The sequence below is a fragment of the Salmo trutta genome, chromosome 33 (assembly GCF_901001165.1).
Source record: "Salmo trutta chromosome 33, fSalTru1.1, whole genome shotgun sequence".
Lineage (NCBI taxonomy): Eukaryota > Metazoa > Chordata > Actinopteri > Salmoniformes > Salmonidae > Salmo > Salmo trutta.
Window position 1 is genome coordinate 36623892 of NC_042989.1, and position 12813 is coordinate 36636704.

The 12813-nt window shown below is 42.2% G+C and overlaps 1 protein-coding gene across 4 annotated transcripts in view; it reads right to left on the bottom strand.

The window, feature by feature from the left end:
- Window positions 1-3543: 3543 nt before the first annotated feature.
- Window positions 3544-12813, bottom strand: part of bahd1 (bromo adjacent homology domain containing 1) — a 37652-nt gene continuing 28382 nt past the window's right edge. For 3 of the 4 annotated variants that reach the window (XM_029730803.1, XM_029730802.1, XM_029730804.1), the window contains exons 3-7: window positions 8800-9161; window positions 8217-8376; window positions 7762-7841; window positions 6017-6108; window positions 3544-5855 (exon numbers count right to left, since the gene is read on the bottom strand). In XM_029730803.1, coding sequence (XP_029586663.1) covers window positions 5666-5855; window positions 6017-6108; window positions 7762-7841; window positions 8217-8376; window positions 8800-9161 — 884 coding nt within the window. In that variant the 3' untranslated portion in view covers window positions 3544-5665. Of the gene's footprint in view, window positions 5856-6016; window positions 6109-7726; window positions 7842-8216; window positions 8377-8799; window positions 9162-12813 lie in introns of all 4 variants that reach the window. The other variant, XM_029730805.1, reaches the window with a different exon arrangement.

A 12813-nucleotide genomic window follows, 5' to 3' on the forward strand; every position in this document is an offset into this window, starting at 1 on the left:
GGCAACCAGACAGGGTGCGTTCAGGAACCTCAGGAAACAGACTCCAAAACAAAAAAACAGTCAGGCAGAAAACAGACTCAGGAAGCGGGATTCCTGACAGCTTTTCTAAATACATACCTGCCCATTAGTCGCAGAGTCTGCCTTTTAATAAGATGCCAAAATAGAAAATGTTTTAAGTATTTGTTTTCAGTATCTTAATGTTGTTTTGTGTTGTGTTTTCTGATTGTTTCAGTGCATGCATTCAACACGCTTTGGACAAAGGACTTCCACAGGGCAGGCATCTCCAAAAGTTCACTCAAAAAGGCAATAGTTCTGAACTGGGATTGATTAAGTTTTTGTTGTTTTAATTATTTAACTGTTTTTCATTCTCTTTTAAACTTCTATTGGTTGAATGCTCATTGCTTAGTTATCACATGGCTCAAGTAAATTCGGCAGTTGCCTCATTAAACATAGTAAGGTTAACATCCCTATAGTGTTCACATTTCTCACATGTAAATGTTGTAAGAAGAAACAAATATATAATATAATAAACAATTTATTTGGGAAATATCCAGTCTTTTCTCTTTTCTTCATTAGCATGCTGATGATTTTAAGGTGTATTGTGGGACTCTGCATAATGTTTTCATTGTGAGATGGATCAGAACATTGTATTGGATTTATTTTGATATGTTAAGACATTGAATACATGTTGTTTACAATATTTAGTAAATGCAGTATGTTACGTTTAGTTTTCTCTGTGAGAGGCAAGTGTATTTAAAGTTATATGTAATTTGGTTTAAGTAGATAAGACATTTCAATGTTGTTATACACAAAGTAAAATAAATAAATAATGCACATTCATGATGAGTTTGCAGCAAACAGTAGAATGTTCACCAGAATTGTTTACCTGAAGTTCACAAGTCTCCGCAACAGTTTGCCACAAAACTAATTTGCATGTGAAAATATGAGCTTGCTGCAAAATTGGCCAAAGTTTTGCCAGAGCTGTTTGCCAGAAGCAAGGGTTCTCTCTCAGGAGCCTATTGGAAAGTTATGACATTCTGGATTAAGGGGGCCGAATGCTAGCCAGAACTAAAATAGACCACTGTTCAATAGTCTTGCTCACCGGAATCTGTGCACTCCAGCGACTTTAGAAGAGACTAATTCTTCAATGCTTTTCTGTACTGTTTAAAGGAACTTCTATAGTCGGTGGTTCAATCACTGGTCCTCATGATGCTCATCGCAGACCTGGGAAAATTCCCCATCCTGCTCTTATCACTTCCCTCCAAGTCTGGATTGTTTGTAAAAAAAGAGACTAATGGATTAATCTAGTCTGAAATGGTATGAAGGATCTCACACCAACCCTTTTAGTATAGAGCTGTCAATATGAGACACATTCAAAGACCGGTAGCCTATACCACATGCCCTAGGGTGGACAAATACATTTCTACAGGTCACATCATTTGACTTACTTTCCGATGACTGTGTTTACACAGGCAGTCCAATTCGGATCTTTTTCCCAAATATTGGCAATACTGATTGGTCAAAAGACCAAAAGAGTGGAAAAAAGATTAGAATTGGACTGGTTAGTTATGTCCTAGCATATCCACATTCACTCCCGCCACATCTCTATACTACAGCCAACTTAGAAGGAATGCCATTGACTTTCAAGCCAAAAACAAACATTAATAAAAGCTTAATAATTGCTTCCTCTGCGGTTACCCATTCATAAATGATTGCTCAGAACATAATGTACTGCCCTTTTGACTCCGCCAGCAACAAGAACTGAGCAATCTGCTCTGGTACCTTTGAGGTCAAGAGGAAATGGGAAATGGATGCCACCAGCCTTTGTTTACAGACCAAATTGACATAACAAGGAGGTGGTAGAAAATTACATGTCTCAAAATACAGAAAAACAATATTACACCGAGACCTTGAATTAGACGGAAGAACATCCGTAAATAACATGAGCTTGAAGTCACAAACAGATTAAATTGATGCACTAATGTTTTTTGTTAAGAAAAGCGAAGTACTCCAAATTGAAAATGTTATGGACAGCTGAAAATGGGATGAGTGATGCAGGTGTACTCCATTTTCTAAGTGTATTTAGGTGTATTTATCTACTGTTTTGTGTGTGTGTGTGTGTGTGTGTGTGTGTGTGTGTGTGTGTGTGTGCATGTATTTGTGCGTGTTTGTTTGATAAAAGCTTATAAAGGGTAAACTTCTTAGAGTTCATTCCCTTATTCATCTATTGCCTTGGGTGTAGTTGTATGCATGTGTGTTTTCTCTCACGTGTGTCAACGTGTGTGTCCACGTGTGTGTGTGTGTGTGTGTGTCAACGTGTATGTGTGTCCACGTGTGTGTGTGTGTCCACGTGTGTGTGTGTCCACGTGTGTGTCAACGTGTATGTGTGTGTGTCCACGTGTGTGTGTGTGTCCACGTGTGTGTGTGTGTGTATTTCCACTCATACCTCCGCAAGCTGCTGTAGAGATACACTTTTACAAGGTCCCTAGTGCAAATGGACTTCGATCCGCCGTATGTTTCAGTGAACAGATGTTGTACAGTTTGGGTCAATTACAGTTACAAGGGGATAAAACTAAGAAGTTTACCCTTCATTAGCTTTTATTAAACATCAAACATGCATGCTGTTAGACATGCAAATGTGCCATGGTATTCAAAACCCAGAAGCTGATTGAGTGGTAAGAGAGCCTCATGAATATGCATGACACCCCTAATTACTGTATTGGATGAAAGACGCCACACATCTCTATCTCCTTGACACCCCCATCTCCTGATCCACTCAACAAGAAGAAATGAATGGCCTCCATTAACTAACAAGGAGAGGTGGATCCATGTTTTCTAGTTAAGGATGGGTTTGGCGCAGACTTGGGAGTAGTGGGCCAAAAACAGATGTCTTTGTCTGCTCTTCACACTCCTCATGGCGTCTCTACATCACGTCTGTATTTCCTGTACATTATCATGCCTTACTAAAGGGGCAATCCCACAGTTGAAACGATTAACGATTGTCTCCCCGCCACTGTTTCGGTAAAAAGCGGAGTCATGTGAGGAATCTGTAAAAAGTCAACAATTAAATATCTTTTATCATATTGTTCCAATATTTATTGGATTGGAGGATCAATATGAAAGAACTTCTGGGTCTGTGGGTATCAAGTGTCTCCGGGTAGCAGTGCTGATCTAGGATCAGGTCTCACTGTCCATGTAAACAAAATGAATTGTGATCTAAATGACACAACTGATCCTACTCTGAGATGCTTGATGCATACGGCCCATGGAGACATCAATATTGTATTTGTCAGAAGACAGAATGATGTTAAATAAAACACTGAGAGATGAACTAGTATGACACCTTGTGGTGGGTTGTTCTTAGTACACTTCTCAGCCTGTTCCTAGCAACAGCTCACCCACCTTACAGGACCAGAAGGAAATTACACACAAACTTTAAAATATATATATATATTTTAAAGTGGGGGGAGAAAAAGAGGAAGAAGAACGTATGCAAAGATTTGCCCTATTGACTTTGCAACATCATCGAATGAGACTCTTGGGTTAAAACTAATTGTTTATTCCATTCAAATATTTGTTTATTACATGTTAAATAATACAAACAATGTGCTATGAATATCCTTTCCAGAATTCCCAGAACCTCTAAAACTCGGAATATATGCACACAAGAACAAAGAAACTGGGAATTGAGAGTTTTCTACACTGGGGAATGAGTTGAATGGGACATTTTACACTCATTCTATATCCTTTTTGGTACATACATTTCTTAGCAATTAACAGAATTTCATGAAAAAAAAGGCATTTAAAAAAGACATAAAAAATAACAATAATCTTGGCCTACTTTTCATGGAAAGTTATTGGACACCGAGTTCACCGAGACAGGCAGGCACAACAGTCAAAGTAAGAAAAATCGATCGCATCTCGATTGGACATAAAAAGGACTTGAGCGTGTAAGAGGATACTCCTATGGCTTGTGCTCTATACATCGAGATACATCTTAGAAGCAGGTGTGTGTGTGTGTGTGTGTGTGTGTGTGTGTGTGTGTACGTGTGTTGATCAGACAGGAAGCTTTTTCAGGAACTGTGATACCAAACTTTGATTCCCTCTGATCTAGGCAAACACACATGTAGATGAATCCACAGTGTGACTTCCATGTTAACGAATCAATAGCATTTTCAGTTTAAGGACACAGTCGATGATCTCATAATGGAACATGGATTAGTGCACAGTAACATGGGGAGGGGCTTGTACTGAACTGTAGCTCCACTCACTGGCAACCTTGGTTAAGATGGAAGGCAGGTTTTTTGGTGAGGTGTGAACTGAACGTATTGGAGCTTGCATCCTAGATGTCAACCGGCGGGATGTAAGGCAAGTTATTATGGGTAATGGCAGTGTGGGTGTTGTGTTCAAACCCCCGTTCATTGGTCAATTCAAGGCAGGGTAGTAGGGACAAACAACGATCGTGGGGGTGGCCCGGTTGAGTCACTGGTCATTCTCATGCTGAATCCCAAACCAGTCCCTTCCCCTCAACCCTCAGCCCTCCATTTGCGCTTTCACGTGCACCTCCTTCATATGAACAAGTGTCCCAAAGCTGAGGGTGTGAAAATGATCAGCCCCTTCGATAGCCACTTCGACCGAGCCAGCAAAGCTGCCGGTTCCAAAGCGAAGAGCTATTCCAACATGTAACGCAATATATTTTGTACAATTTCATACAAAAGAATGGAGCATTTGTTGTGTCTGATTTATATCCTGTAAAATGACAAGGGAATTTGTTCATTTGAATTTCATGCTCTTATTATTTAAATGTCATACATGAATTGCATAATTCAAGTCAAGAGTGTGTCCCGAAGTTAATGGGTTTATTTAATCCCCTCGACACTCTGGGAGTTTTGTCAGCAACACGTGACTACGTAGGGCCATGAATTGGTAGGGGTGAGGTATAGTTGGTAGGGGTGAGGTATAGTTGGTAGGGGTGAGGTATAGGCGAGAGGCTGGTTTGGGATTCACTGGTACTTTACCTCTAAGACAGTGCAGACAGAGAGTTAGTGTTTGGCGAACGCCTGGATCATTTCTACTTAGGAATGATAGTTATCTCGTAGTCGCCTTCCTTGCTTTGAAAATACTAAACAATGCACTCTTAAATTACTTTAAAAAATAAATTAAACATTTCTCCATATAGAAATAAATATTTCTCTGCACTTAAGCCAATTAAACCTTAAACTCTAGACTAAATCACTACAGATAAATATGTTAAGCCACCATCTAATTTATGAGTCATCCCATTAAATACAAAACAAGTCTTAACTGATACCATCTGCCAACACAACGTAACTAATAACCCACATAGATACAGGCAAAGTCATGGGACGATGCAAAAATAAAATAATAATTTGGCAAATCAGTTTTATTAAAGGGGATTTGTGCTCGGGGTGATAAAACACAATTCCTCTTTGACCAAGTGTGACCCTTTGCAAATCCCTCAGAGTGAGAGATAGAGACATTGGGCAAAAGCACTTCCAGACTTAGAGACTTCCTCAGCCTAAAACTGTCAACATCTTCCACTCCTTTCAAAACAGAGTGGCTTGTTCGGTCTCAAAATCCTGTCTTTTCAGCCTTCTCTTTCACTGTTTAAGATTCCTCCGTTCCACCACTATCCTCACAAGTGCTACTGCAGACTCTTCAGGATGCGTCCATAGCGGAAGTCGTAGACGTGGCGACACATGAACACCAGGTCAGGGTCGATGTCCGTTGGCACACAGCAGTGGGCAGGGACGGCGTATTCGACGGAAGGCGGCACCACTCTGGTGGCACTTTCAGGGAGATCCTCCCCCTGACGAGTCACCAAGGCACAATATCTGAAACACCAAGCCAAAGGACATGTCAAAAAGACTGCGCAAATAAGTGAACAAATACAATGCAACAAATAAAATGTAATAGAATCCACTCAACATCTTGTGTCTCCCACATACTATTCCTTCTCACACCCCATCTCCCATCAGAGATGAACAGACCTTACCTACAGTACTGTGCTAACGTCAACACGTAGCACTTGTCTTCAATGCAGGCCACGCTGTTTTCATCCTGATGCCGAGATGCAAAAATTTCATTCTGGAAAGGAAGTTGGGTGACAAGAGGGGAGTTAAACTGTATGAATCTCATGAACCAAAACAAATCTAATGTTATTTGTCACATGCGCCAAAAACAACCTTACAGTGAAATTCTTACTTACAAGCCCTTAAAAACCAACAATGCAGTTTTAAGAAAAAATAAGTGTTAAGTAAAAAATAGATAAAAGTACAAGTAACAAATAATTAAAGAGCAGCAGTAAAATAACAGTAGCGAGGCTATATACAGGGGATACCGGTACAGAGTCAATGTGCGGGGGCACCGGTTAGTCGAGGTAATTGAGGTAATATTTACATGTAGGTAGAGTTAAAGTGACTATCCATAGATAATAAACAGAGAGAAGCAGCAGCGTAAAGGGATAGTTCAGAGATTTAACATACTGTATTTACATATATCAAAATATGTCATTTCTGAACGATCCCCTAACTACGTATGTCTGACATCATCATCATCATCATCATCATCAAGACCCACTTGGGAAGGTCTATACAGACTTTTCTGATGTGCAAACTAACTAGCCAAAATCTAAAATTGACCCTCAACCAAACCCATAACCAACTCTAAAATATCAGTTTGTACATCAGAAAAGTCTGTATAGTCCTTTTCAACCCACTTCCCCATCAGGAAATCACCCAGTCATGGGAATTCCAAAAATTGTGCAGTCTAAGTTTTGATTTAATCCCAGCTGGTTATCCTTTCAGAGACTTCCGTAAAGCAGAGCAGTAGCTTTGGTCTTCTCAAAGCCCAGGGTATTCAGCAGAGCACACTGTAGTAAAACATTTTACAACCGTAATGAAAATCAGTTTTTTCATTGGACGAGTTCAGCTAGTGCCTCCCGGTTTCAAAACGTTTTCTCCCTACTGAACACACCCCAGCTCTCTCTCGCAGAGCATTGTGAATAAGGCTGCTGTTTATTATTCATAGCCTGGGTGAACAAAGTGTGTTTGTTCCTGGGGGATATTGACAACGGGAAGCCTGTACAGCCTATTTCTCCAGGAAATACATAATTAAATGGAAACAATGTGTTTGCCATCTCTTTTCCCAGGCTGAGTCTGCACAAACATTGGGGATGGCAGCCACAGTGTGAACTGGGCTTTCCGGAGAACTCACCTCACAGTGAGAGCTGGGCTTTCCGGAGAACTCACCTCACAGTATGAACTGGGCTTTCTGGAGAACTCACCTCACAGTGAGAGCTGGGCTTTCTGGAGAACTCACCTCACAGTGTGAACTGGGCTTTCCACAGAACTCACCTCACAGTGTGAACTGGGCTTTCCAGAGAACTCACCTCACAGTGTGAACTGGGCTTTCCACAGAACTCACCTCACAGTGTGAACTGGGCTTTCCACAGAACTCACCTCACAGTGTGAACTGGGCTTTCTGGGGAACTCGCCTCACCGTGTGAACTGGGCTTTCTGGGGAACTCACCTCACCGTGTGAACTGGGCTTTCTGGGGAACTCACCTCACAGTGTGAACTGGGCTTTCTGAAGAACTCACCTCACCGTGTGAACTGGGCTTTCTGGAGAACTCACCTCGCAGTGTGAACTGGGCTTTCTGGAGAACTCACCTCACAGTGTGAACTGGGCTTTCTGGAGAACTCACCTCACCATGTGAACTGGGCTTTCTGGAGAACTCACCTCACAGTGAGTGTTGGGATCGCGTCCTCCCTGTGTGTGTTCTGGGCGATAGAACCAAAACAGGCTCATCATCATCTCTCCTGAGGACACACAGACAGTGCCATTTTCAGAGTGAGAAGAGGATTACTAAAGTTGTATCGAATTGAACATTTGATGTGATGTGTAGGGAGACTATCCATAATCATTTAAACTTTTTTATCACATTCTACAAAAGTTTGTGGCAAACAGAGCGTTTGATTGCTGACTGGAATGCCAGATGGGCAGGTTTTGTACTTTTTCATACTACTCCATCAGTTGCCTGGCACACTGTCTGTGCCAGGCAAGCTCACTTAAGTGCCGACCAAGTATTTAAAACAAAACCAACACTATTTTAAGCGTTTTTTAAACACGGCGATAGTTGTATTTTTCATCCATCTGTATCAGTTTAGCAATGTGTGAAAGAGGCAGAACTTCACCTGATTCGGGGTCCTTCCACAGGGCTGAGATTTTGGCTACATAGGGCAGAGACTTCTTCCTGGTACCGGAGCGCAGCAGGACTGTGTCTCGAACCCGAATAACCTCCCCGTCTCGCTGTACTCCTTCGAAACATTTGCGCAACACTGTCGTCTCTTCCCCCTGGAAACATAGTCAATATGTCATTGTTGTTGGGACATACTATTAGCATTGTTGTTAGCACATGCTAATCACCTGGTTATTAGCATTGTTGTTAGCACATGCTAATCACCCGGTTATTAACAGTGTTGTTAGCACATGCTAATCACCCGGTTATTAACAGTGTTGTTAGCACATGCTAATCACCCGGTTATTAACAGTGTTTTTAGCACATGCTAATCACCCAGTTATTAACAGTGTTGTTAGCACATGCTAATCACCCGGTTATTAGCATTGTTTTTAGCACAGAAGTAAGAGTGGATGGTAATAATACCATACATGCATACAGACTAAGTTTTCCTTTAGAGGAAATTCTAATACTCTGTAGCCTCAGCTAGCTAAATTAAAAGGTACAACCAGTATCTCTTAACACACAGCGACACATACCACAGCGAAAACCTCCTTCTCGAAGGGCACGCCCACGGGTAGCCAGCCATTGGTTGCCCGGCGACGGGTGATCCTCTGCTGCTTGGCAGCTCCGCTGGCGGCAGGTCCCAGCTGATGCTTGTCTTGAATATGGGAGCCACCACGGACCCCAGACCGAGAGCTGCTGGGTGGCTTTGCACTCTGAGGACCCTCCCGCGTCACATGCAGCGGAATCCTCGGTTGGCTGGGGTCCGATAGAGGGTTCTGGAGGCAGGGCACTGATTGGCTGGCTGGGGGAGCGCCGGCGGTGGCGAGGCAGCCTGGTGCGGGGGAAACTGGGACAGAGGGGGGGCTGTGGTCCTCCAAAGGCGAGGAGTAGTCTTCTGTGGAGAAAAGTGGAACTGTCAGACACTGGAGTGATCAGTCTCTTAAACGCACACTCACCAGCACATCTTCACATAGTTCACATTCATCCTCTCCTTTCCTGCCATGGGCCACTCTGTTTCAGCTCCACTGATATTGAAACAGTGATGCTGCGTGCAGTAGAGATAAGAACACTATCTGTATCCGCTGTCTTAATTGTAGCTGTGAGTCACAGGACTGGCCACAGGGCTGGCCACAAATGCACATCAGAGTAGCAGAGATGGCCATTTGTTGTGGCCTGATGGACCCCAGACAGGAAGTGTGGAATCAGAGAGCTGGTTAAGGATATTGAGAGTGATCGGATGGAGGGAACATACATCTGTACAAGCAAAAGGCTCTCTGAGACATTTACAAAGAGCGCACAAGTAAAAAGGGGTAATAAAATAATCTTGGATGTTACACATCCGCTGAACAGCCAACATGAAGCACTGCCTTCAGGGAGCGAACCAACAGAGCTGCTAAAAGTTTTGTACAGGCACCAGTACGGCTTTGAAATGAAAATGGATGGCTGTGACTTACATTTTATCTTGCATAAACCTTGTCAGCATTTGTATCCATTATGTGTTAATGTTGCTGTCTACATGTTCACATCTTTCTGTTATCCGACTTGACACAACTGAACCTTCTGGAATAATGTAATAATTCTGATACTGTAATAGTGATGCAGTGGAGAGATGTTTTTTTTAGCATTCATATACCACTAGTGTTTGTTCGTGGAAATCTAGGATTCCATCAGCTGATGCATGATTGGCTCTGTACACAATGGAAGTGGAGATGATGTAGTGTAATGTAGGAGTGTGTGTGGAGTCTTTGAAAACCCCAAAGGAATCAACCCACCACACTAGAGCAGGTTCACCTGAACATTAAAGCCAGCTAGGATGACACAGCAAATGTCACATTATAATAGACTCTCGCAATCGGATAGCTTGTGGTAGTAGGAAGTCTCCGTCACTTGTCAGGGGAAAAGGGTCGATTTCTGTGTCACATCAAAGCAGGCAGCTCAACAGAGGCAACAAGACATCGCCAAATACCAATTTACCTCAGCTAATAGTGCCTCTGAGCGGGCTAGCCAACAACACGCCATCTTGATCTGTAATCAGCATACTTAAATGAGGTCATGAGTGCTGCTGTGGTCCCCGACAAATACGATCTGACCACAGACCAGCTGAGAACAAATTCCCTCAGTCGTCATCCACTGCTCCTGAGGCAGTGACTCAAGTACTGTAAAGGGGCTATGGGACTCCTGGCTGAAATGACATGTGGAATCATTTCAGTCTGTCTTGAGTGTGTATTAACAAACTATATATATATATATATATATATATATATATATATATATCTTTGTACCAGAGCTCGATACTGTACACACAAGACAGGCTGAAATGATTCCACATGTTACACATATACAAGACAGGCTGAAATGATTCCACATGTTACCCACACACACACAAGACACACACACACACACACACACACACACACACACACACACACACACACACACAGAAATGATTCCACATGTTACACACACACACACACACAAGACAGGCTGAAATGATTCCACATGTTACCCACACACACACACAAGACACACACACACACACACACACACACACACACACACACACACACACACACACACACACACACACACACACACACACACACACAGAAATGATTGCACATGTTACACACACACACACACACACACACACACACACACACACACACACACACACACACACACACACACACACACACACACACACACACACACACACACACAAGACAGGCTGAAATGATTCCACATGTTACACACACACACACACACACACACGACAGGCTGAAATTATTCCATATGCTACACACACACACACACACAAGACAGGCTGAAATGATTCCACATGTACCCGCAATACACACACACACAAGACAGGCTGTAATGATTCCACATGTACCCGCAAAACACCAGTCTCAACGTCAACAGTGAAGAGGCGACTCCGGGATGCTGGCCTTCTAGTCAGAGTTGCAAAGAAAAAGCCATATCTCAGACTGGCCAGTAAAAAGAAAAGATTAAGATGGGCAAAAGAACACAGACACTAGGCAGAGGAACTCTGCCTAGAAGGCCAGCATCCCGGAGTCACCTCTTCACTGTTGACGTTGAGACTGGTGCTTTGTGGGTACTATTTAATGAAGCTGCCAGTTGAGGACTTGTGAGGTGTCTGTTTCTCAAACTAGACACTCTAATGTACTTGTCCTCTTGCTCAGTTGTGCACCGGGGCCTCCCACTCCTCTTTCTATTCTGGTTAGAGCCAGTTTGCACTGTTCTGTGAAGGGAGTAGTACACAGCGTTGTACGATATCTTCAGTTTCTTGGCAATTTCTCGGATGGAATAGCCTTCATTTCTCAAAACAAGAATAGACTGAGTTTCAGAAGAAAGTTATTTGTTTCTGGCCTTTTTGATCCTGTAATCGAAACCACAAATGCTGATGCTCCAGATACTCAACGAGTCTAAAGGCCAGTTTTATTGCTTCTTTAATGAGAACAACAGTTTTCAGCTGTGCTAACGTAATTGCAAAAGGGTTTTCTAATGACCAATTAGCCTTTTAAAATGATAAACTTGGATTAGCTAACACAACGTGCCATTGGAACACAGGAGTGATGGTTTCTGATAATGGGCCTCTATAAGCCTATGTAGATATTCCATAAAAAATCTGCCGTTTCCAGCTACAATAGTCATTTACAACATTAACAATGTCTACACTGTATTTCTGATCAATTTTATGTTATTTTAATGGACAAAATAATGTGCTTCTATTTCAAATACGAGGACACTTCTAAGTGACCCCAAACTTTGAACAGTAGTGTATATATGACCACTGGGAGTAAATGGGGTTTGGTTGATCAGAGAGCACAGCTTGGCATCTCCAGATGAATACTCCAAAGCTTCAATAGTAAATACAGTACATTCTATTTACACAATCTGTGGTGATTACTCATTGGACCTAGTCACCCAACTAATGCCTAGAGTGGCGGGCAGGGATAAAGAAACAAAAGTTCAACTCAGGACTGTGGATTTAAACCCTACAAGGCTTTTAGATCCCACTGAATGAATCCCTAGAACACCTAATCCTAACCCTAGAACACCTAATCCTAACCCAAGAACACCTAATCCTAACTCTAGAACACCTAATCCTAACCCTAGAACACCTAATCCTAACCCTAGAACACCTAATCCTAACCCAAGAACACATAATCCTAACCCAAGAACACCTAATCCTAACCCTAGAACACCTAATCCTAACCCTAGAACACCTAATCCTAACCCTAGAACACCTAATCCTAAAACACCTAATCCTAAAACACCTAATCCTAACCCTAGAACACCTAATCCTAACCCTAGAACACAACTGAACAACTTTCTTGAAAACTTTAGATTCTTGCCTCACCTGTGACATTTCTGATTCTCTGTATTCTAAAAAAGGTAAAAACATGAGAATTTTCGCGGCAGATTGTTGCTGATTTGACTGATTGACTAAAAGAGGTCACTGAGCCATCTCAAATATGTGGTTAACACTCTGCAATCATCATGACCCATTCACATCATTATTA